Below are 24346 nucleotides of genomic sequence, written 5' to 3' on the forward strand. Positions count from 1 at the left end.
ATTGGCACAGCATGGCCAAAGTCTGCTGTGGCATAAATGAAATAGATCTTGCAAGAGGCACTTGCTCTTTCAGGCACTGTGCTGCTTGAAATTCAGTAACTAACAGCTCACGTAAAAGCTCTGCGCTTTGTATCTCAGCTCTTAGGCTTTTGCCTGCCTCTTCATTAACCTGAGCCAAAGAAAGGCAGGCCTGAGGCTTACTAGGGCAAATAGATATTACCTGTGCCATGGTCTCAATGTAAAAGCTCCTGCAAATTTCCTGCAGGTCACTCGTCCTCACTTTTGATGGATGAAACATATTACCTAATGCAACGTGCTCCCTCATTCTGCCTGCTGCAGACATCTGCCTTCCTCCTATTCTTTTCCTCACCATGCCTGTCACCTTTATGAGTTAGTGTTTCCTGCAGGGTTAACAGCAGTCTTGCTAGAGTCAGTCTGGGATACCTCACTGCTTGCACACCTGCCAGAACTGATGTTGTTCTGTGGATTAAACATGGTCCTTCTCACAGTTTCATTTTGTCACCTCTACCCACTCTCTCACTCATTTGTTACTTCATTTTATTTCATAGAATCATAGAATCAGTCAGGTTGGAAGAGAGCTCCAAGCTCATGCAGTCCAACCTAGCACCCAGCCCTGGCCAATCAACCAGACCATGGCACTGAGTGCCCCAGCCAGGCTTGGCTTCAATACCCCCAGGGGCAGCGACTCCACCACCTCCCTGGGCAGCCCATTCCAATGGCAAACCACTCTCTCTGTGATTTAACTCATTGTAGTCAATTTAACTCATTGTAGTCATGGAGAGCCGTGAGAGGAAAACAGAAGTGTAAGTGTCTGTTACCACTCTCTCCTTTCCTAGCTATTTATTTTTGTTCACATTTGTAAGCCATTTGTGAAAGGCAAAAAGAAAAATTAGATGTGAGTGGAATTGTTAATGTATTATGTAGGCTAAATTGGTGCCCTGATAGAGTGCAGTCTAAATGAAGCAATCAGGCATTGTCAAGCATGCATTATATTTTGATAGCAGGTTTGCACACAAATTAAGAGCACAGTGCCAGCAGCAATGTCTCTTTTTTCTTTCTTTCTGTAGTAGAAATGATCAGCTTTCAAAGGATCAGAGCCCCAGAAAAGCTCCCTTTCACCCTCCAGCTCTATCTCAGTGCCTCTAGATACTGTCAGAAATAAGCAGCTTCTACTTTTAGACCAACAAAGCCTGTGTAGCTGTGGAAGAATGGAGGGTTTTCTTCTGCCTTACACATACTTTGTTGAAAGACTGATCACATTACAGCTCAAAAAATCTTTAATCCTGATGGAAAAGTATGACAAAGAAAATGGGTTTGTATTTTTCAGGTTCTGTCATTTCAGTTCCTACAACACTAACATTTACTGCAGTTAGCTGGGTGCTGCTGCAGTGAGCATGTGAGTCATGCTGTACCTCTTCCACATGTACAGAGAGCCATAGAATGGTTTAGGTTGGAAGGGACTTCAAAGCTCAGCCAGTTCCAACCTCCTGCCCTGGGCAGGGACACCTCCCACTAGAACAGGTTGCTCAAGGCCTCATCCAGCCTGGCCTGGAACACCTCCAGGGAGGTTGTGGAGCACAGAAGCACCCAATGTGATCTTTGATCTTTGATCACATTGGGTGCTTCTGTGCTCCACAACCTCCCTGGGCAACCTGTGCCAGTGTCTCACCACCCTCACTGCAAACAACCCTTTCCTCACATCAAGTTTGAATCTCTCCTCTGCCACTTTAAACCCATTACCCTCATCCTGTCATTACAAGACCTTGTCAGTAGTCCCTCCCCAGACTTCTTGTAGCCCCCTGCAGATACTGGAAGGCCACTATAAGGTCTCAAGTTGTGCTGGGAGAAGTATATGCTGGATGTTTGGAGGAAGTTCTTCACAGAGAGAGTGATTGGCATTGGAATGGGCTGCCCAGGGAGGTGGTGGAGTCACCGTTCCTGGAGGTGTTCAGGAGGAGACTGGATGAGGCACTTAGTGCCATGGTCTGGTTGACTGGCTAGGGCTGGGTGCTAGGTTGGACTGGATGATGTTGGAGGTCTCTTCCAACCTGCTTGATTCTATGATTCTAATGTTTGATTCTATGATTCTCCTGGAAGCCTTCTCTTCTCCAGGCTGCACAGCCCCAACTCTTGTAGCCTGTCCTCATAGCAGAGCTGCTGCAGCCCTTTGAGCGTCTTCATGGACTGACTCCAACAGTTCCATGTCCTTCTTGTGTTGGGGGCTCCAGAACTGCACACAGGACTTCAGGTAGGGTCTGACGAGAGCAAAGGGACAGAATCAATTCCCTCACCCTGCTGGCCACGCTGCTCTTGCTGCAGCCCAGCACACAGTTGGTGCATAAGGAACTTGATGAGTGTGATTCATGAAGAAAATAAATGTCAGTGATGGTCTTGTGCCAGAGGTATTGTCTTTCTTTTCCATCTGCCTGCTTCCAAGTTACGTTGGTTTCCTGAGGTAGATGAGTAACCATATGCAGACTATAAACATCTGTAAGACCTGTGATCCCCATGGAGCTGCATCACTACAGACTCTGTCAGCTAAGAGATGTGCTTAGAGCAGAATCTTCATCCTGGGTGGGCTTGAGTAAGGGAGATAAAAAAATCTTTAACTTTTCTTCTGAAGCTCCCAGTTCTCTCTGCAGCTCTTTCGCACCTTCTAACGTGGACATTCTCACCCCTGCACACCCAGAACACACTCTTTTAGAGAACAGATAGGCAAACCGTCTGGGAGACCCAGGGAGAGACACAGGCTCCAGTAGGCTCAGTTTGTGCTGTGCATAGAAGCTAATGAAAAGCAGTGTTCAGGAAGCTTTCTGCTAACAAGCAACTGTGAACACTCACAACAACAAATTCAGCTCTTGCATTATCCAAAGCAATTGATGGGAGTACTGAAACAGACATTGTGCCTTAGCACTGTGTAATCTTTAATGTACTTATCCTGAGAGAGAAGAAAATTAGTAGTATGTAGTTGACAAAGGAAAGGAATCCATGCAAACCTCATTGAACTAATGCCAGCAACAAAAATTAATTGGTCAAGGTGTCCAGCTGGAGAAAGGTGACAAGTGGTGCCCCTCAAAGGTCTGTGTGGGCACCAACATCTTCATTGGTATAGACAGTGAGATTTAGTGCACCCTCAGTAAGTTTGCAGATGGTACCAAGCTGAGAGGTGCAGTTGATAAGACTGAAGGATGGGATACCATCCAGAGGGACCTGGACAGGCTGCAGAGCTGGGCTGAGGAGAATCTCATGAGGTTCAAAAAGGCAAAATGCAAGGTCTAGCACCTAGACTGGGACAGCCCTCAATATTGATACAGGCTGGGGAGTGATGAAATTGAGAGCAGTCCTGCAGAAAAGAGCTTGGGGGTACTGCTGGATGAGAAGCTAGACACAAGCCAACAGTGTGCACTTGCAACCCAGAAGGTCAGTGACATCCTAGGCTGTTTAAAAGAAGAGTGGTCAGCAGGTTGAGAGAGGTGATTCTACCACTCTGCTCTGGTGAGACCTCACCTGATGTGCTGTGTCCAGCTCCGGAGCCCCCAACACAAGATAGACATGGACCTGCTGGAGTAGATGCAGAGGAGGGGCACCAAGGTGATCAGAGGGCTGGAGCACTTGTGAAGGCAGGCTGAAAGAATTTGGGCTGTTCAGCCCAGAGAAGGCTCCAGGGAGACCTTGCAGCTACATTTCAAGATCTGAAGGGAACCGATGGGAAGGAGGATGAGAGGCAGTGGTTTCAAACTGGATCAGGCTAGATTTAGGTTGGGCATAAGGAAGAAAAGCAAGTCATTGTGAAGAGCAAGGGAAAGCAGATGCAGAGAAACTTGGCCCGATAAAGATACACAAACACTGAGAATACTTTAATGTCTTTGCTCAAGTGAAGAGAGGCACTGTGGGGTTTAGTAACAATCAGAGAATCACAGAATCAGTCAGGGCTGGAAGGGACCACAAGGAGCAGCCAGTTCCAACCTCCCTGCCATGCCCAGGGACACCCTACCCTAGAGCAGGCTGCACACAGCCTCAGCCAGCCTGGCCTCAAACACCTCCAGCCATGGGGCCTCAACCACCTCCCTGGGCAACCCATTCCAGCCTCTCACCACTCTCATGCTCAACAACTTCCTCCTCACCTCCAGCCTGACTCCCCTCACCTCCATCTTCGCTCCATTCCCCCCACTCCTGCCACTCCCTGGGAGCCTAAAAAGTCCCTCCTCAGCTTTTTTGTAGCCCCCTCCAGATCCTGGAAGGCCACAAGAAGGTCACCTGGGAGCCTCCTCTGCTCCAGCCTGCACAGCCCCAACTCTTTCAGTCTGTGCTCACAGCAGAGCTGCTGCAGCCTCTGAGCATCCTCCTGGCCCTGCTCTGGACACTCTCCAGCATCTCCACATCCCTCTTGTCATAGTGGCTCCAGAACTGGATGTAGTACTGCAGGTGGGGTCTCAGCAGAGCAGAGCAGAGGGGGAGAATCCCCTCCCTGGCCCTGCTGGTGACACTTCTCCTGCTGCAGCCCAGGCTCTGCTTGGCTCTCTGGGCTGCAAGTGCACACTGCTGGCTCAGCATTGCAGTGTTTTTCAATGTAATATGCTGCTCATGTTTCAAGCACACATTCTGCATCATTTAGGTTACTCACCTTTACAAAATGATTTAACAGAAGTATTTCTTCATTTAAACTCTACTTGATTTAGGACTTCAGAATTTAGCTGTGGGCTTTCTAAATGTGACATTCTCATACCCTGAGGCCCTTCTCAAGCATTGCTGCAGATTTTGCTCCTCGCTATGCCATTTCATATTGCATGTTTGTGACAGGCATGTCAAACTCTCTGCTTTGTTTGGAATGGAGGTGTGATCTTATGTAAATTTCACTACAGACAGCAGAATATAATCTTGCAAGTTCTCCCTAGCTCTGCCAGGAAGCAAAACTATATTTAACTCATTTTAAAATTCATCAAATACACTCTAGACTGGTTCAGATCTTCAGTGTGTCTTGGAAGATAACACGCAGTGGAAGTGTCTTAGAGTCAGTTGTAGGATTGGGTTATCACAGAATGGTTTAGGCTGGAAGGGACCCCAAAGCTCCAGCTCCAACCCTCTGCCATAGGCAGGGAAACCTCCCACTAGAACAGGTTGCTCAAGGCCTCATCCAACCTGGCCTTGAACACCTTCAGGGAGGGAGCAGCCACAACCTCCCTGGACAACCTGTGCCAGTGTCTCACCACCCTCACTGCAAACAACCCTTTCCTAACATCTAGTTTGAATCTCTCCTCTGCCAGTTTAAACCCATTACCCCTGTCATGACAAGACCTTGTCAATAGTCCCTCCCCAGCCTTCCTGTAGCCTCCTTGAGATACTGGAAGGCCACTCCAAGGTCTTCTCAGAGCCTTCTCTTCTCCAGCCCCAACGCTTGCAGCCTGTCCTCATAGCAGAGCTGCTGCAGTCCTCTGAGCATCTTGGTGGCCTCCTCTGGACTGGCTCCAACAGTTCCATGTCCTTCTTGTGTTGGGGTCTCCAGAACTGCACACAGGACTCCAGGTGGGGTCTCAGAAGAGCAGAGAGGTTGTGGATCACAGGATGCCATTGGCTCTGCTGCCCACCTGGGCATACTGCTGGCTCATGTTCAGCTACTATCTACCAGCACCCCCAGGTCCTTCTCTGCCTGGCTGCTCTCCAGCCACTCTGTCCTCAGCCTGTAGTGCTGCTTGGGGTTGTTGTGGCCAAAGTGCCACACTTAGCCTTATTAAATCCCATCCCATTGGCTTCTGCCCATCCATCCAGCCTGGCAAGGTCACATCTCTATTAATTTTCTTTTGTAAGTACAAATAGGAGTCTTCACATTTTAGAAGTCACATGAACAATCTGAACATTGCTGTTACCTATGTTCAGATATGCCCTGATTGTGTGAGGTTTTAAATAGCCATGGTAATTCACCATTGTATAGCTGTGATAATTCCTACCATTGTCTGAAATCCTTAATTGAAAGATAAAATAGACTACACACAACCCAAACCCTCTGAACAGGACAATGAAACAGTTTCATGCTTCTAATGTGGATTTCTTGATCGTGGTTTTCTAATGTTTGTTTGCCTTTGGTTTGTTCTAGTACATGACTGCTGCTGCACCTATGCAAGGGACCTACATTCCCCAGTACACTCCTGTGCCTCCAACAGCTGTCCCTATTGAAGTAAGTTAATCTCCATCCATGAAAGTAGAGTGAAGGAGTAGCAGAAGTCTTATCTATTATGCCTCCTTGCATCTGTTGTTTCAAAGGGAGCTAAAATTACATCATGGAATGATGACTGGAAGCTTCCAGCTTTCAAAATTAGGATTGCACATTTCCTTTCCTTTTTTTTTTTCTTTCTCCCTCTTTTTTTCCCTTTCTCCCTCTTTTTTTTCCCCCAACCCTCCCTCCTAACCCCTCCTTCCTTTTTTTTTTTTAATTATATTTTTGCTTTCTCCTTTTACAAATTATTTTCAAGGGCTTTTGTTTTGCATTTGTTTTGTTGTACAGCAGGACATGGAGTAAAACATCAGTGTTTTTGACTATTTTTTTCCCCATGTACTTGGGAGGGAGATGGGAAGAGACAGGAAAACAAACCCAGCAGGCAGACCACGAACCCAAAAGAGATTCCAAGAAGAGAAGATTGCAAGAGGGTTTCATGCAGTCCTTAGCAAGTATAGGTAATTGATGAAACATTTAGCCACCAGAAAAAGTGATTGAGCAATGGAAACCTTCCTCTTGTATATACAGACGTGGAGGATGCTGCACTGACTGAGTGCTTTTCATCCTTGAGGAAGGCTTCGCTCCCTCCCTCCTTGGGGCTGAGTCATGCTGATGACAGTCTAATGAGTAAGTATTTACTCAACCCTATAGACCACAAGCTGCTGGGAGAGTGTCAGCTTGGCCTCCAATTCTATGAGCCTCTGAACACAGCAAGAGGAGAGAGCTTTGGCATCCCCTTGCCTGTGTGCTTCTCTTTGACACCACATTCTTTTGTGAGTGACTTCTGCCCTGCTCTGAGGCGGCACGAGGAATGCCAGGGTCTCTGTGTTCTGTATTCTTCTGTGTGGACTTTGGAGTCTGTGCTATCACTGCCCTGTGCTTTGAGGGTGCTGAGTTAGTGATCCTGTTAGCATGGCTCCCTCAGCAGTCCAGTGGGTTCAGCCTGGTTTTTCCCCTTTCTTTACAATTGCTGAGATTCCCAGCTGAGGTCCCACAGGAAAGGCTGCTACTGTTCTGTCATACCAACCTGCTCATGTTTTTGTCCTTTTTCTGCCTCAGGAAATTTTTCTTCTAAGCCTTGTTAGTTTATGAATGAGCCATGGGGGCCTCTTTTCTGTTGCCATTCTTAGGTATTAAAGTAGACAAATACAAATATGAATTAAAAAGAGATCAGGAGATGGAGGGAGGGCAGCTCATGCAGCAGGACTCTGCTGAGCACTGCAAATGGGAAATCAGTTCTTCCCAACCCCTCCTCCCCATCACCCATTGGTATTTTCATGCTTGCTGAAGTGACATGTTGATGGCATTATCTAAGACAATAGTCAAAATATTGTTTGAGTATATAGCCCATCTTCCTTTGATCCAATGATTGCTATTAATGTTTATCTGTATTCATATAGTGTCATGAAGCAGGACCCTACTATGCTGCATGCTCCACAAGCAGAGACAAAAAAAATACACTCTCTGCTGCACAGAGCTTACAGTCTCGAGATGGACAAAAGTAGAAGGATAAAGACAAGGAATTAGACAGAATAAGATAAAAATGAGAGTCTGTTAAGCAACAGGTATGAAGAGTTTCTGGAAAATGAAGCATAATTTAAAACAAACTACTTGTTGTCTACACAAGACTGAGGAAAAAACCCCAAACCCTAAAACCAAACAAAAAACCAACCAACCAACCAAAAAAAAACCCCAAACAAAACCAACAACAATAAAAGAAACAAACAAACAACTCAAAAACCAAACCCCAAGTGCTTTGTGCTCCCTCTTCTGGCTCTGTTGTGTGGGGTACAATTGTCTGAAGAGCCCTTGTAGTGTTATTCATATGACCAACACACCACAGTAAAAAACACAGCTTACTTTTAAAGGGTAAAAATAGGGTAAGGAATAGTATAAAATGCTAAATTCATATGTGTCATCTTTAGTGTTGTTACCTACTTTTTGGAAGGGAGAGGAGCAAAAAGTGACTCCATTGGAGCTTTGACTTGTGGGATAAAAGTCTTCAGGGTGAAGTAAATTTGGTTTTTGAAGAGAATAAGCAGAAGAGTACAGTAAGGTGCCTAAAATACAGTTGGAAGTGCAGTAAAGCAAAGAGCAGTGAGCCTAGATTCTGCCTTTATCGTGTTGCAAACCAAAGAAAATCAATGTGAGCTCACTGAAGTTCTGGTAGGTAAGTGGCAACTCACTGAAGTTCTGGTAGGTAAGTGGCAATCAGAAGAACCATACACAGGTTAATAAAAAACACAGCTAAAATGCAGACTCCACTCAAGTCACAAATTTTGCCTCTGGCTTTCAGCAGGCAGGGAGCTGCCCTCAAAGGTGGAGCTGTTTTCTGCTGCAGCCTGTGAGAGCAAAGTGCTACAGAGCCTGGAATGCTAAGGAAGCTTCTTTTTGCTGCGTTAGCTCTCTTAGAACAGTGGGGTTTGTTGCGTTAGCATGAGGTCCCACTATCTCAAACTCCTGACCTCTAGAGAAACACAGGTATGATGAGCTGGTGCTGAGCTCCTTTATGCTCGCTGCAGTGAGTAGAATTAGTAAGAATTTCATGTTCTCGTTTGATTCTCTAGGGTGTTGTTGCTGATGCTTCTCCACAGACGGTAGCATCTTCATCACAGGAAGCCAGTGGCCAACAGCAACAGATGGCAGTGGAAACGTCCAGTGAACACGCGCCTGCGTATTCTTACCAACAGTCTAAGTAAGTAGGCGTGCACTTTGTAGCCAGGAGGTTGTTCTTTCTTGATTCTAGTGAGCCAAATTGTCATCCCCTTTTCAGCAATATGAATTTTGAGTAGCTTTGATAAGGCTCACAGGATGTTAGGGGTTGGAAGGGACCTCCAAGGGTCATTGTGTACAAGCCCCCTGCCAAAGCAGGACCATATAATCTGGCTTAGGTCACACAGGAATGCATACAGGCAGGTCTTGAGAGTCTGCAGAGAAGCTGACTCCACAGCCTCTCTGGGAAGCCTGTGCCAGTGCTCAGAGACTCTTACAGTAAAGAAGTTCTTCCTCATGTTAGAGCAGAACTTCCTGTGCTGGAGATTGTAGCCAGATGGAGGTTGGTCTCTTCTCCCAGACAACCACCAATAGAACAAGGGGACTCAGTCTCAAGTTGAGCCGGGGGAAGTACAGGCTGGATGTTAGGAAGAAGTTCTTCACAGAGAGAGTGATTGGCATTGGAATGGGCTGCCCAGGGAGGTGGTGGAGTTGTTGCCATCCCTGGAGGTGTTCAAGAAAAGACTGGATGAGGCACTTAGTGCCATGGTCTGGTTGACTGGCTAGGTTGGACTGGATGATCTTGGAGGTCTCTTCCAACCTGGTTGATTCAATGATTCTATGATTGTCCCTTTTCCTACCACGGGTGCAAGTGAGCAGAGGCTGTCCCTTCCTTCTTGACACCCAGACCTCAGGTATCTATATACATTTAGTACATCCTCTCTTAGTCTTCTCCTCTCCAGAATTCTGGATACATAGCAGTTTAATTAGCAAAAGGGTTTGGCTAGAGGCCTTGCCTTGGCAAAGTGTGCTTGAGTTCCTGCCTGCAGTGATGTGCACATCTACTCTGCTGCTTTTCTAGGCTCAGAAGGATTTCAACAATTGTAATGATGGGCTAAAGCAGCAGCTGACATGAGAGGTTAAAAAGGGGGCTGAAATTTTGCAGTGGTGAAAATATTGGCACAGTGCACACGTAAAGGTTTATTTCTTAAAATGCAGTGAATGAAGCACTATAAATTACCCTGAGTTGGTATTTGTGACTGCAAAACTGGTGCTGTACCAGCACTGAGCCAGCAGGATCTGAAAATAAAGTAAGGAGGGATAATAAAGGGATGAGGAGAAGCAGTGCTCTGTCTTACTCCTGTCCTCTCCTTCCTTTCTTTGCTTGCCATGGAATGTCTTGGAAACCTCAAAATGTATACACTGGCAGCTGGACAGAGAACTTTAAAGACTCTCTTTATCTTTACAATAAACCTCAAACACTCCTGCCCTTACCACAATAGGACCTCTTCGCAGAGATGGAAGGTTACTCGCTGACGAGCTACTGATCAGTGTTGCACAGACTCTAGGAAGGAGCCCCAACCTAGGCCTTAATTTACAAAAGCATATTGAACAGCAGTATTCAGCAGGAAAAGAGAGAGGTACACTTCATTATCTTGGAGAAGGAAACAGACAAATTGGCAGACAAGAAATACATTGGATATGTCATCCAATGCATGACATTGTACGTTGTAGAACTATAAGATATCATAGAATCATAGAATCAAGCAGGCTGGAAGAGACCTCCAAGCTCATCCAGTCCAACCTAGCACCCAGCCCTAGCCAATCAACCAGACCATGGCACTAAGTGCCCCAGCCAGGCTTGGCTTCAACACCTCCAGAGACTCCACCACCTCCCTGGGCAGCCCATTCCAATGCCAATCACTCTCTTTGTGAAGAACTTCCTCCTTGCATCCAGCCTACACCTGCCCTGGCACAACCTGAGACTGTGTCCCCTTGTTCCGTTGCTGATTGCCTGGCAGAAGAGACCAACCCCACCTGGCTACAGTCTCCTTTCAGGAAATTTTAGTCAGCAATGAGGTCTGCCCTGAGCCTCCTCTTCTGCAGGCTGCACACCCCCAGCTCCCTCAGCCTCTCCTCACAGGGCTGTGCTCCAGGCCCCTCACCAGCCTTGCTGCCCTTCTCTGGACACCTTCCAGCACCTCAACATCTCTCTTGAATTGAGGAGCCCAGAACTGGACACAGCACTCAAGGTGTGGCCTGAGCAGTGCTGAGCACAGGGGCAGAATAACCTCCCTTGTCCTGCTGGCCACACTGCTCCTGATGCAGGCCAGGATGCCATTGGCTGTCTTGGCCACCTGGGCACACTGCTGCCTCATCTTCAGCTCCTCTCTCCCAGCACCCCCAGCTCCCTCTCTGCCTGGCTGCTCTCAGCCACTCTGTCCCCAGACTGCAGCACTGCTTTGGATTATTGTAGTGAAAGTGCAGAACCCTGCACTTGGCCTTGTTCAGTCTCATCCCATTGCCCTCTTCCCACCCATCCAGCCTGATGATGATGATGATGTACAGGAAATATTAGAATAATACCAATGTGTTAAATACTTCAGTTTTGACCTCTGAAAGTGGGAGATGCTTTGATTTGTCTGATGTATGACTAACAAATTGTTTCAGGTCACATAATGTCTCTTTCTTGACCACCATAAAACGCAGCACTGGAATAGGCTCTCAAGGAGTGGGTTGAATCCCCAGCCCAGGAGGTGTTTCAAAGACACAGAGATGGGGTGCTGAGAGAAAGGTTTAGCACAGACTTGGTAGAGTCTAATCCCCTCTCTGATCTTAAAGGTCTTTTCCAACCAAAATGGCTCTATGATTCTAAGTCTTCAAGCAGAAGGACTTTGGTTCAGGAGCCCTTGTAAGGTATCTATGAGCAGCAGCTTCTGCCTTTTTTTTTTTCCCAGAGAGGAGGAAACTACACTACAATTCCTTATTTATTGACATGGATGATCTATTTCTTGCCAGTGTGGTGAATTCCCACTGTCTCTGAGAATGAGATCCCTCATCTTTCCTTGTCAGCTCCTGCCCTGTTGCAATGATGGATACATTTTTGATGGCACAGGCATATAAATTCAGAGAAATTTCTTTCTTTTCTAATTACAGAGCCAGATCCAGCACATATTTTTTTTATTATTATGATTATTTCAGGATTTTTTTCTGAAGTGTGCCTTCTATTTCTGTCTACCAGTTGCAGGCAGAAATGCAGTGTGCAAAGCTGTAGAAACAACCCAAAACATACACAACCTTTGTCTTTGAAAAAAATCCAAACCTCTTCTGCCAGAACATTTCAGTAACCTGTCATAGGGAAGATATTTTATCATTAAAATGCAATGTTATCAATCTGCTCTTTGAAAGACACAGTCATCAGTGGCAAGCATCTTACCCAATGTACAACAGCTGTTTTCAAAGCAGTATGAGAGGAAGTGATTAACATGACTGGGCAATGATTTTGTCAGAGATAGGCAGGCACTAAAGATTTAGTTCATGGGGGTTAATCAGCCAGGACAAAGGTTATAACAGTGTACTTTGTTATAGGTCTTTTCTTTGCCACCAGCATAAAATTGCAGGCAACACACAAGAGGCAAGATACTCAAGATGAACTGGGCAGTATAAGGACTCACAGGATCACAGGCTTACAGGAGACTCACAGGATCACAGGCTCACAGGATGTCAGGGGTTGGAAGGGACCCAAAAAATTCATTGAGTCCAATCCCCCTGCCAGAGCAGGGCCACACAGTCTAGCTCAGGGTCACACAGGAATACATCCAGACAGGCCTTGAAAGGCTCCAGAGAAGGAGACTCCACATCCTCCCTGGGCAGCCTGTGCCAGTGCTCTGGGACCCTTACAGTCAAGGAGTTCCCTGTTGTGCTGAGCTGGAACCTCCTGTGCTGCAGCTTCCATCCACTGCTCCTTGTCCTATCCCAGGCAGCAGTGAGCAGAGCCTGTCCCCACTCCTGACCTCCAGCCCTCAGATATTTATAAACATTGATTAAATCCCCTCTCAGTCTTCTCTTCTCCAGACTAAGCAGCTCCAGGTCCCTCAGCCTCTCCTCATCAGGCAGTGCTCCAGTCCCCTCATCATCCTCCTGGCCCTCTGCTTGACCCTCTCCAGCAGATCCCTGTCCCTCTTCAACTGGGCAGCCCAAAACTGAACACAGTATTCAAGATGAGGTCTCAGCGGGGCAGAGTAGAGGGGCAGGAGAACCTCCCTTGATGTGCTGGACACACTCTGCTTAATACACCCCAGGATCCCATTGGCCTTCTTGGTCACAAGGGCACATTGCTGTGCCATGGATGCTCTCCACCAGCACCCCCAGGTCCCTCTCCCCAGGGCTGCTCTCCATCAGTCACCTCCCAGCCTGTCCCAGTGCAGTTTATTATTCCTCCCCAGATGCAGGACTCTGCACTTGTCCCTGTTGAACCTCATCTGATTCCTCTGTGCCCAGCTCTGTCTGCCCAGGTCTCTCTGGATGGCCGCACAGCCTGCAGCTGTATCAGCCAAACCTCCCAGTTTGGTGTCAGCAGCAAACTTGCTGAGCAGACTCTCTGTACTTTCTTTGTAAGTGAAAATAAACCACAAGACTTAAAAGTTAAATACCACATTTTTAGCAGCATCCACATTCTTTCATTTAGTATGCTGGCTTAAGGATCCCACCCATAGATAGTCAGGAGTGGTAACTTCATGTCGAAAATCTGGCCACCTATTATTGTGTATCAATGTAGGAGAAAGAGGCTTTGGTTTCTGAGCACAGAGCATCACTAACTGAGGAAACTACCTTGACTATTTTAGACCCAGACTTCTTTTTTTTCCTTGTAAAACTTTAATTCTGCACATAAAAAGTGTGAGATTTATGAAGTGGAGATATCCTGATTTAAATATGAGAAAATGAGAATCATAGAACCAGTCAGGGTTGGAAGGGACCACAGGCATCATCTAGGTCCAACCCCCCGTGCCATGCCCAGGGACACCCTGTCCTAGATCAGGCTGGCCACAGCCCTCATGCAGCCTGGCCTTAAACACCTTCAGGGATGAGGCCTCAACCAACTCCCTGAGCAACCCATTTGTGATGGTTTGGGTGTTCCCTGCCTCCCCACACTTAAGAAAATCACCCAAACTAGACTCAGCGGCTCTGGAAATTGAATGAAGCTTTATAGTTACAGCTTAGCACAGTATACAAGCAGATAGAATCATAAAATAGAATCATAGAATCAAGCAGGTTGGAAGAGACCTCCAAGATCATCCAGTCCAACCTAGCACCCAGCCCTAGCCAGTCAACCAGACCATGGCACAAAGTGCCTCAGCCAGGCTCTTCTTCAACATCTCCAGGGACGACAACTCCACCACCTCCCTGGGCAGCCCATTCCAATGCCAATCACTCTCTCTGCCAACAACTTCCTCCTATAGACAGAAATAGACGAGGTAAAAGGTAATACAGAAACACAGCAGCCCTCCCAGAAACCTGAGTGCCCAGGAGGGGCTCACAACCACCCATCCACTTTCTTCCCTCCCCTCTGCCTTACCCAAGATGTTGCCTTAGGCCCAAGGAAGATTGGAGAGTCGGCCAGAGGGATTAGGAAGCAGGTGGATTAGTCACACAGACGGCAGGTTAGGTTAGAGAGAAGTGCAACTCACAAAGCCCAGAGAGCAACTCTGTTATCTGTGTTTATGTTCTTGTTCTTACACATCTCAGCAAGCCTATGAGTGCAGTAGACATCAGCATTGTTTCATTTTCACAGCCTGTAATCTAATTCTTCTCACCAAAACATTGTAGCTAGCTTCAAACCAGCACACCATTCCAGCCTCTCACCACTCTCATGCTCAACAACTTCCTCCTCACGTCCAGGCTGAACCTACCCATCCCAGCTTTGCTCCATCCCCCCTAGTCCTGTCACTCCCTGATATCCTGAAAAGTCCCTCCCCAGCTTTTTTGTAGCCCACTTCAGACACTAGCAGGCCACAAGAAGGTCACCTGGGAGCTTCCTCTTCTCCAGACTCAACAGCCCCAACTCTTTCAGTCTGTGCTCACAGCAGAGCTGCTGCAGCCCTCTGAGCATCCTCCTGGCCCTTCTCTGGACACACTCCAGCACATCCATATCCCTCTTGTCCCAGAGGCTCCAGAATTGGATGCATTACATTTTTCTGGAGCATTTTGTGGGCAAACCCAGTGCCAGGTTAGATTAGAGAGGATGTGCTATGAGCCTTCAGTGGAATTGGTCTTTTGTGGTGGCCACTTGACCCAGTAAAACTTCAGGAGGTGAACATCTAACTGGAGTATTCTTACTGGAATTTGTGCACAGAAAATGCTAACAAAATAATCATAGAATCGTAGAATGTCAGGGGCTGGAAGGGAACTCAAAGATCATCTGGCTCAGACCAGATGCAGATCACCTAGAGCAGATCACACAGGAATGCATTCAGAGGGTTCTTGAACATCTTCAGAGAGGGAGATTCCACAGCCTCCCTGGGCAGCCTGTTCCAGTGCTCTGGCACCCTCACAGGGAAAAAAATTCTTTCTTAGGGCCACATAGAATCTCCTACACCTCCTCTTCCACCCATTGCTCCAGCTTCCTGGCACTCACCCTGCACATATTTCTAAACATGAACGAGGTCACCTCTTAGTTGCTGATTTAGTTGAGGCAATTAATGAGGTAGGAATTACAAAATATGTAGGTAATTTCCTTTCCAGAAAGCCCCACCCACAACTGTATGCAAATCAGTTAAATCTGAGTTCTAATTTGGTCAGGAAAATCTTCCTAAGGATGCTTATGGGAAATTAATTCATTTAGGAGAACCAGAAGATTGGGAAAATTTAGCCACAAAATGGCTTTGCCTCACTTACAAATAGGCAGCCTGGAGCCCTAGGGCAGGTCTGTGCTACTCACTGCGGTGGAGTAGAAATTTCAAGCTAGTCCCTGGCTCCTTTGTGGCAGTGTTGGAACTGTTCAGCCCTTGAGAGGCTTCTAGATCTTCCCAGGGTGCTGGGAAAGAGGCAGACTATCTCTGACCTGATCCTGGTTCCTCTTGGCACAGAGGTTTGCAGAGGTGCAGGCAGCATCTCTTGTGGATGTGCAGAGAGCACCATGGCAGTGAAACTTCTTGCTATGTCGTGAGGCACTTAAATGCCTTCTCCTGGGAAACTTGAAGCACTTAAATTTCCAGGTAGTTCAAGCCCAAAACAGCAGGGCTAAGCTGGTCTGATGCACGAGGCAGCGCAGAACACGTCCAAGAGCAGTGAGGCAGAGGCAGCTCTGCAAGGCAGAGGCAGTAGGGCAGAGGCAGCAGCACAACTGCTTGCAACTTAGTTCCATTTGCATTATTTGCCTGAGTACAAAGGCTCTTTTGGCCACAGAGATTGACCAATCAAAATGGCATTTGCCAAACTGACCATATTAGGTGAACCCAGGGCTTGCTCACCCTTATTTGGGCAAGACACCAACAAGTACCTAAACACCTGTGGGTCCCTGTTTATCACTTTGGGAGGGGACATAGTGGCCCAAGCTTTTGTTTTCCTCCTGCCCTTGCTTCCTACATCAGCAGAAGGGTGGGGCAAGCCAGAACATCTAATAGGCCTATTAGTCTTCCAGGACAGTCCTTTCCTCTCCAGGTTCCAAGCCCCAACTCCTTCAGGCTCTCCTCATAAGGAAGATGTTCAACTTCCTTAATCACTTTTGTGGCTCTGCTCTGGACTCTCTCAAGTTGTCACTTTCCACATACATCTTTTACTACATTCAAAATACTGATTTCAGGCTTCCTGCAATGAAAAAGTCATTTGATAAACTGATATTTAAAAGTTCAAGTCAGCTCTATATTTACCATCCCAGAAAAACAGTCCTGTGGCAAAAGTTGTGCCATCAACATTTTCCACGATTGAACTCCTACTACTGAAATGAAACTAAAACTGAGCAAGATAAATGTATTAATGCTTGCAAAAGGAAAGGTGATGGATTTTCTGGTGTTCAACTTTGGCTGGAAAGAAAGATTTTTTTTCACATGCCTGTAGGAAAAGCAATAGTTAGTCCTTGCTGATAGCCTTACCCATGAAAGTATTTACACCTGGATTTTACGTCTCCTCAAAGGTCACGTGTAGTCTTCCTAAGTTTGATGTGACTTATCTTTAAATGCCAAACAAACCTCAAAAATACAAAATGAGAATTATCTTCTGTAAGAGAAGGGTCGATAGTTTAACATTCTCTGAGCTAAATTTAGAAAGACTTGACGCTGTGTGATCAAAGATTATGTTTTTCCAGTTAATATTGCTTTTAATGTTCCTGTTAGGCTAGTCCTAACTGTCTCATTAAGCAGGCTTCTCCACAGTCCAACTGTTCTTGCCATCAGAAATTGTGTCCCTTTTAGCAAACTGGATGCATTCCTTCAGTGTAATTTTATCTTTTGTTTTTTTAGTATTATCCAAAACAAACAGTGCCACTTATTATTATGAAAATATTGTATTTCTCTTATTGTATTACTCTTGAAATATTTACACAGTGCTAAGACATGTATTAATCTCATTTCAATGCAGTTAGACTGCTCATTAAGCATAGTATTAACAAGAGTAAATTCATCTGCTTAGGATGTATTAATGTTCCCAGAGCAGGAGTTCCCTTTTTCTGCCTGACTCTTTTCAGCTCAGTGGCGGTATCGTATTTAAACAGCTGTGAAGTGAGTTTAGCTTGGATAGCTTTTAAAGGGAATTGGGTGGAGAAAAAAGGAGAGGAGCATATTTCAAAGTTGTGTTGACTTAATGACCACTTCAATTCAATTGTTTTTGCAGACAATAAACAAGACTGAAGAATGTCGGTCTGAAATCTTTGCCTTGAATGGAGAAACTTCCCTGAACAAGAAGTTGGCTTCCTATTTGCACAGGCGTCAAATGAATGCTTTTGGGTTTTTTTCTTCCCCCCTCTATCCTTCCCGACGAAAACAAAACAGTATTTTTATGTGCTGTGCAAATGGCTCCCATCTAGTCTGACCATTTGGGGTTTGCCTTTTTCTTTTTATTTTTCTTTTTTAATTGAAAGGAAAAAAAACCCAAAGGAGAAATACTGGGTTGACATTACAGTGGAATGAACATTTGGATTCAGAACTTACCTGGAGGCGTAGCTAGATTAGTTGTTTGGGTTTTTTTTTTCCAACAGAAAAACTGATGATGTCAAGAGGGAGCAAGTTGCAATGAAAACCAATTGTCTTCCTCAAAAATTAAGCTACTCTTTATATCTCCTTTTATTTTTTTTTTCTTCTTTTAAATCTAGAGTGGGTTTCTTTTTTTGTTTTGTTTTGTTTGTTGTTTGGTTTTTTTGTGTTGGCTTGTTGTTTTTCTTTAAAGAAATGTTTAGGTAAGGTTTATCTTGAATCTTAATTGCCTTAATTTTAAGGACGTCAAAGGCTCTCAAGGCAAGCTGTCAACGCCTTGTTAGAAAACCTGAGAATGAATTGAAACTGCTCACACCAGTGCTGGTGCAGAAGTTGACTAGACTGAGTTTTTGGGGTGAACAAAAGAATAAACTGTACAGTTTAAAAGAAAATGAATTTCTTCTTTCGAAGAAGAGTTGACGATAAATGGAACCGCGGCAACGGGAAGGCTCGGAAAAACGCTGGGACTTTCATGAACTCCGTCTTGAGTGTTGACAGAAAAGAATTCTAGAAGGATAAAGCATTTTACAGTAAAGTTATTGAATTGAGAGGAAAAAAAATTGCTGCATTGTAGAGAATGCGGGGTTTTTTTCTTGCAGAATGCAGAGTTTTTTATTTCCGCAGCGTGACCGCTAGCGAAGGCAGTAGTGCTTTTTATCTGCAGTCTTTTTTATGAGCTTTAAGAAGTTTTTAGTCTGCTTTGCTTGTCACATTGCAAAAACCTAGCTTAAGAGCATTCAAAAAGAAAAAAAAAAAAAAAAGAAAGAAAAAAAACTTAAGTAGATAGGAGCTTATGGTCAAAAAAAGTGCAAAAAAAAAAAAAAAAAGCAATAGATAGAAGAAATTGTTGACAATTTCTGTAGTCTTTCCTAGTTGTGAACAAATGCAGCCTATGGATGGCCTATTTTATACCAAAGATGAAGTGACACCCTAACGCAGTCCAGAAGATGAGGTTGTTTCCTTTATTTCTAATCTTTATTTGACCTACATGGCCGGACCAGTTCTTACTTTCTTGTTTGTTTAAACTATCTTCCACTGGTGTTTTACATACTGCACGTGTTGAGAGTGGAAATTGCAGGACAGTTGGTGTTAGACGCCCGCTGATGGTGTGCTTTGTAGAACATCCCAAAGCAAGAGGATTGCCGACTCATCTGTCTAGGTGGGCTTTAATTTTGATGACTTTTTCTGTTCAATTGCCTGATCTTTGGTATTTCTACTGAAACAGTCTTCCTTCTGAATTCTGACATGCCGCCAATTCATTTCTTCACCTCAGTCTTTGTCGCCGTCCCGCATGCAGCATAACCACCTTCAGTCTGCGTTTGTTTCCCAGCGATGTGTTGGTATTGCCAGATAAGGGCAAAAGAAAGCAAATTTGATCTTTTTTCTCATTCTAGCTCTCCCTTGCAAGTTGAAAACGATGTAGCGTGGTCATGCAGGCAGGAAGTTAAAAGTTACTCTTCTCTGCTGTGATTTCTCTTGTCTTAATATGTGGACTGACAATCAGTAACTGATGTGATTAGGCAAGAAGAAAAAGAGACTAAATTAAAATCCACTGAAATCCTCTTTAGGAATTACAGTTATTTTCCATAGAGAATCAGAGAATCACACAATGTCAGGGGTTGGAAGGGACCTCCAAAGCTCATCCAGTCCAACCCCCCTGCCAGAGCAGGATCACCTAGACCAGATCACACAGGAACACATCCAGGGGGATTTTGAATATCTCCAGAGAGGGAAACTCCACAACCCCCCTGGGCAGCCTGTTCCAGTGTTCTGTCACCCACATCTTTATTATGGCCCTTACATTTTCCAAACACACTTAAAAAGGTGAGAAGCAAGTCAAAAGATGATTTTTTTTCCCCTTAAGGAGGCAAGGAAAGCAGCAGCATTTAAATATATGCATGCATCTCTATGTAAAAATGAAACCAAACATTCTGAAATGTTCCTCCATCCAGAAGAGGAGGCTTCACCACAGGTCTTGTGATGCATCAGGGACAGGGTATCCATGCAAAATAATTAAACCTATCTATTGGATCAATCTGATTCAGCTGCCCAAGTCTAAAAAAGTAAAGAGATCTGTGTTTCCCTAACCTGACTTTTTTTGGGCAAAAAAAAAATCCACAATTATTTTTTTAAATGGATAGAACAAGGTTGTATTTTTTAACATAGTTGAGGGGGTAGAGGGCTTCCCAAGTACCTGGCTGCTAGATATGCAACACAGAAAAGAGAGAAATGGGAGTTCAAATGGTTCTTCACCATAGGAAGGGGGCCTGATTCTCCAAATAGGTGAAACTACTTTATCCAGAGTAGTTGTTTCTATTCAGCACTTCTGAAAACCAGATGATGCCAAAGTAAAAGAGCAATGACATCCACTAGAGGTTTTCTAGTCAGGAAAATAAAAAAAAGTCTCTATTTCACCTTCTGTCTCATTAACTTGTTGCTTTTTGAGAGTGGCACTTGAATGTTGTCCTTGGATAAAGGTTCCCTCTTCATTTGGAGGGCATGTGAGGAGGAAAAAATGATCTAGCCTTATTTTCCTCCTATCTATACGTACTCTCTTTCTGTCTCTCATGGAATTCTTTGTACAACTAGAAATAACCCCAGATATAAGTCAGTTAAATATGACATAAACACCTTCGTTTCTCTGTTAGTTCTAATGTGACACACCAAAAGTCTCATTTACTATCAACAATGAGGCTACAAGGTAGCTACCATGTGGCTGATGAATATCCTGAGGTACCTTCTTGTTTCTATTCAGTACTCTGCTGCTTTATTTATACATTCAGAAACATTTTTCCTTGGGTTTTTCTTTTTCAGCAAAGTTAAACAATCTCAGTGTTTTTTTATCAAGCCAGATAGGCAACATGATACCACAATGCCTGTCACTTTAAAGTGTTTTAAGTGCATTCTGTATTAGAATTGTTCCTTCTTCTATCCATTCTGTAATGGTCAATACTGTTTGAAATCAAAAGAAACAAAGCAAATAAGAAGAGGAAAGTATAGAGATCCTTAAATATAACTGATCACCTTATTGATCCCCCCCCCCCCAAAAAAAAAGTGACCTAGTACTTGAAAATCTGAATTGTAAACAATGTGAGCCTTAAGTGTAAACTGTTATAGATGATAAGGTGAGAAACAGAAAATCCTCAGAAAACAGTAACTTCTCCTGTGAAAGTGAAAAAGGAGATAAAAGGGAAGAGTGGAGGAGGAGCACACTTGCTGCGTGGGCATCATCATAGGTCAGGAATACTTGGTGGCCTGTGAAATCTAAACCTCATTTTCATTCTGTTCTGGCTAATAAAATGTTGTTGGAGGTTTATTGTTATTATCTGCTTATGTTTCTCTTTTCTGGTTATTTTTTTTCTCTTTCTTTTTTCTTTATTTGAAGACCTGCATTTTTAGAGTCAATCTCTAAGTCTGTCGTAGCAATTTAGCTTTAAATATCAGGAGGGTTTCTGAAAGGATGCAGAAACAACTCTAGAAGACTAAGGCAATGTTGCCTGCCCCAGAGGTCTGGAAGTAGCATCAAATCCATAAGTTGAACTGTGTATGTACTTTCCATCACACCTGGGTTCTCGGAAATAGTCAGATTTGGATAACCAGCTTTGGTATTTTTGCTTTTACAGAAGGGGTGTCAGGAAAATATGAACCATGGCAAGAAAATTCTGAGTACCTGAGCTTGTCACTTGCCACTGGGGAAAAGAAAAATTATGCAATGGAACTGAAGAGAGTCTGATATTTGCAGGTGCTGACCCAAGTGTAGATCAGGGCAGTGAAAAGTTTCACTGTTTCCAGTGAGGCTGCTGAGGGACTCTTCTTCCTATCTGGCTCTGCTGCTGGTTTTGTAAGCACTTTTCACCTGTGACAGTTAGGCCTCAAATTGTGAATGTCCTCTTATTGCCTTCCAGTGAAACAGACTCTTCAAATGTCTTTAGCTTGTGCTTACTTGTACAGTTCTGTTTGCCAGGAGACTGCCTTGGTTGTGTTGCTCAAGAAATCCACCACTGTGCAGAATGAGGCATACCTGAGAGCAGTTGCATCACATTGGTACAGTTCTGTTTGCCAGGAGACTGCCTTGGTTGTGTTGCTCAAGAAATCCACCACTGTGCAGAATGAGGCATACCTGAGAGCAGTTGCATCACATTGGTACAGTTCTGTTTGCCAGGAGACTGCCTTGGTTGTGTTGCTCAAGAAATCCACCACTGTGCAGAATGAGGCATACCTGAGAGCAGTTGCATCACATTGCTATCATCTTCTGATCTGGATGTATGCCCAACTGTGGAAAACAAAAGGCTGGTCATTAGAGAAGCGAGGGCTTAACCTGGCAATGGGCAATGGGCTGAAGAATTCAAATAGATTCTGACTCAAGTGAAAATCAAATAAAGGGTATTGTTTATGTATGTATGTGTACCAAAACTCAGCAAATTTGAGGAAGCCTGCATTGCAATAAAGTTTATTTTTAATATATCCTAGTATTTGGATCTATATTATGTTGTTTATGGTACTGAAGGATGAGACTGATACTATGTGTTTAAGAAGTTGCTATGTTTCATGATTTTAAGCTTGATGGTGCTCCTCATGCCACTTCATACAAGGTTGGCATGAGCAAGACAGGTTTAGACAGACTCACTGAGCTCCACCTATAGCAAGAGTCATGTTAAAGAGTGATAATATGCTTAAAGTAATGAATGCACCCTTTTTTAGTGATGTGCCCAAGTGTGGTCGTTGAAGATAGCAATGTTCAATACACACATGGTCAACATTTCCATTTAAAACTTTTAGCATGGAATTGGTCAGGATATAAAAGAAGTGCCCTAGTGAAAGCAATTTTCCTAGTCCCTCTTGGTAGACCATGTGTCCTAAGAAAGCAGTCATGGTGTGATGGAAATGCCAAAGAGAGAACAACAGAAATGGGCAATTAGTCTTTTCTAGGTAAAGACAAACGACTCTCATAAAGAAGCTTTCTTTCATTTCATTGCTGATACCCACAATCCTGCACCCACTCTTTGTCAGAAGGAGGGCTGAGTGAGCAGCAGATTTCTCCTCTCTCTCAGTGAAGCAGATTTCTAGAACCTCAGCAAGCAGCAAAGATGCAGTGTAAGGAGTTCTTTTCCCACCCAGAAAAGCAGCACCAACTTTTGCTCCCATCACCCAAGTGGGCTAGAGCGCTCCTTGCACCCTGGAGATGTATTCACCTTTGTGCCTCGAAGCAGGCAGAAGAGATCCTTTCTCTCCCTTTTGTTAACATGTTCTTTGTTAAACAGAAAATTATGAGAGAAAGGCTGGGGAAAAAATTGCCAGTGTTGGTTTATCTTCTCATGATAAGAAGAATTCCTGTGTTTAGTTCAGTTGTTGGTTTCCCAACAGTTACAGCTGAGTTTTTTCTCCATAAAAAATGTGTAATGAAGTGAAAAATGTCAGCCTCAGAAAGGGTCAGAAATCCATTTTCCCTTGTAGGGCAAAGCCTGCAAAGTGTAAGCACCTTCAGAGATCTAGATCTGTTATCCTTAAGAGAGTATCTGTCCGACATTCATTTGCTGCCTTTAAGTGTCTTTCTCTTGGATAACAGTTTTATTCATTTGGTGAAATTTACAGTTCTATTTTTAAAAGCCAAAAAAAAAATGCAGCCTAAAGAGAAGATGAAGTTTATGTAACTAAAGGAGTATTAAATATGCTGGATTCCAGCATGGAAGAAAATTCTACTGTCTTTTGGAGGCAAAGCAATCTTGTGTAAACCCAAGAAGCATACAGAATTCATATAGGAATTGTTAGCAGTTTTCCTTTTTAGAGAAGGGCAGAGTCTGTCTAAGAAAAATCAAAGCAGATTTGGAAGCAGATGAACTTCCTACCAAGAGAACATGCATCACACAAATGGGACAGAGGTTCCTCGTAGCCCTTACAGACCTCACTGTAGCCAAAATGTCAAATACAGAACCTCTGTCACACATTAAACCATGGACCTTATTTATATGGACATCTGTGTGCTGATGTCTGGGAATGTCTTTGAAAGATCTGTACTGCTATGATTTTTTTTGGGTTTCATTTTCCATTTGTACCACAATCCTCAATAGCTGCCATTTTCCCACTCCTGGGGCTTTCTGTAGATCAGTGGATGTTAGGTTTAAACTTCTGTTTTCTTTGATGAAGCTTTCAATAAAAAAATAAAGAAAAGAGCTGGGTGTCTCTGTGTTCTTGTGGCATCTTTCTGCAGAGCCTTCCCAAGGCTCTTGTGCTGAGTGCAGAGGGAGCAGAAGGCTTTGCAGCAAAGTCTGCTCCCTCTGCATCTTCACCACAGGGAAGCAAAGAACTAGAGAGACAGGAGGGCTCTGCTGCCCTGCCAGCAGCACAGCTATCCACGTGTTAGGAGGTGAACTACAGAAGAAAGTTCTTCTTGCATCAGGATTGCATGTTTAATAGCAACAGCTGTCAGCTCAGAACC

At 44.4% G+C, this 24346-nt stretch overlaps 1 protein-coding gene across 11 annotated transcripts in view; it reads left to right on the top strand.

The window, feature by feature from the left end:
- Nucleotides 1–24078, top strand: part of RBMS3 (RNA binding motif single stranded interacting protein 3) — a 599905-nt gene extending 575827 nt beyond the window's left edge. For 7 of the 11 annotated variants that reach the window (XM_064169766.1, XM_064169760.1, XM_064169762.1 and 4 more), the window contains 3 exons: nt 6113–6193; nt 8800–8927; nt 17552–24078. In XM_064169766.1, the coding sequence (XP_064025836.1) occupies nt 6113–6193; nt 8800–8927; nt 17552–17558 (216 nt within the window). In that variant the 3' untranslated portion in view covers nt 17559–24078. Of the gene's footprint in view, nt 1–6112; nt 6194–8799; nt 8932–17551 lie in introns of those variants that run through there. The other 4 variants (XM_064169767.1, XM_064169770.1, XM_064169771.1 and 1 more) reach the window with 2 other exon arrangements.
- Nucleotides 24079–24346: the final 268 nt, after the last annotated feature.

This window comes from Pogoniulus pusillus, chromosome 32 (genome assembly GCF_015220805.1).
Source record: "Pogoniulus pusillus isolate bPogPus1 chromosome 32, bPogPus1.pri, whole genome shotgun sequence".
Classification (NCBI taxonomy): Eukaryota; Metazoa; Chordata; class Aves; order Piciformes; family Lybiidae; genus Pogoniulus; species Pogoniulus pusillus.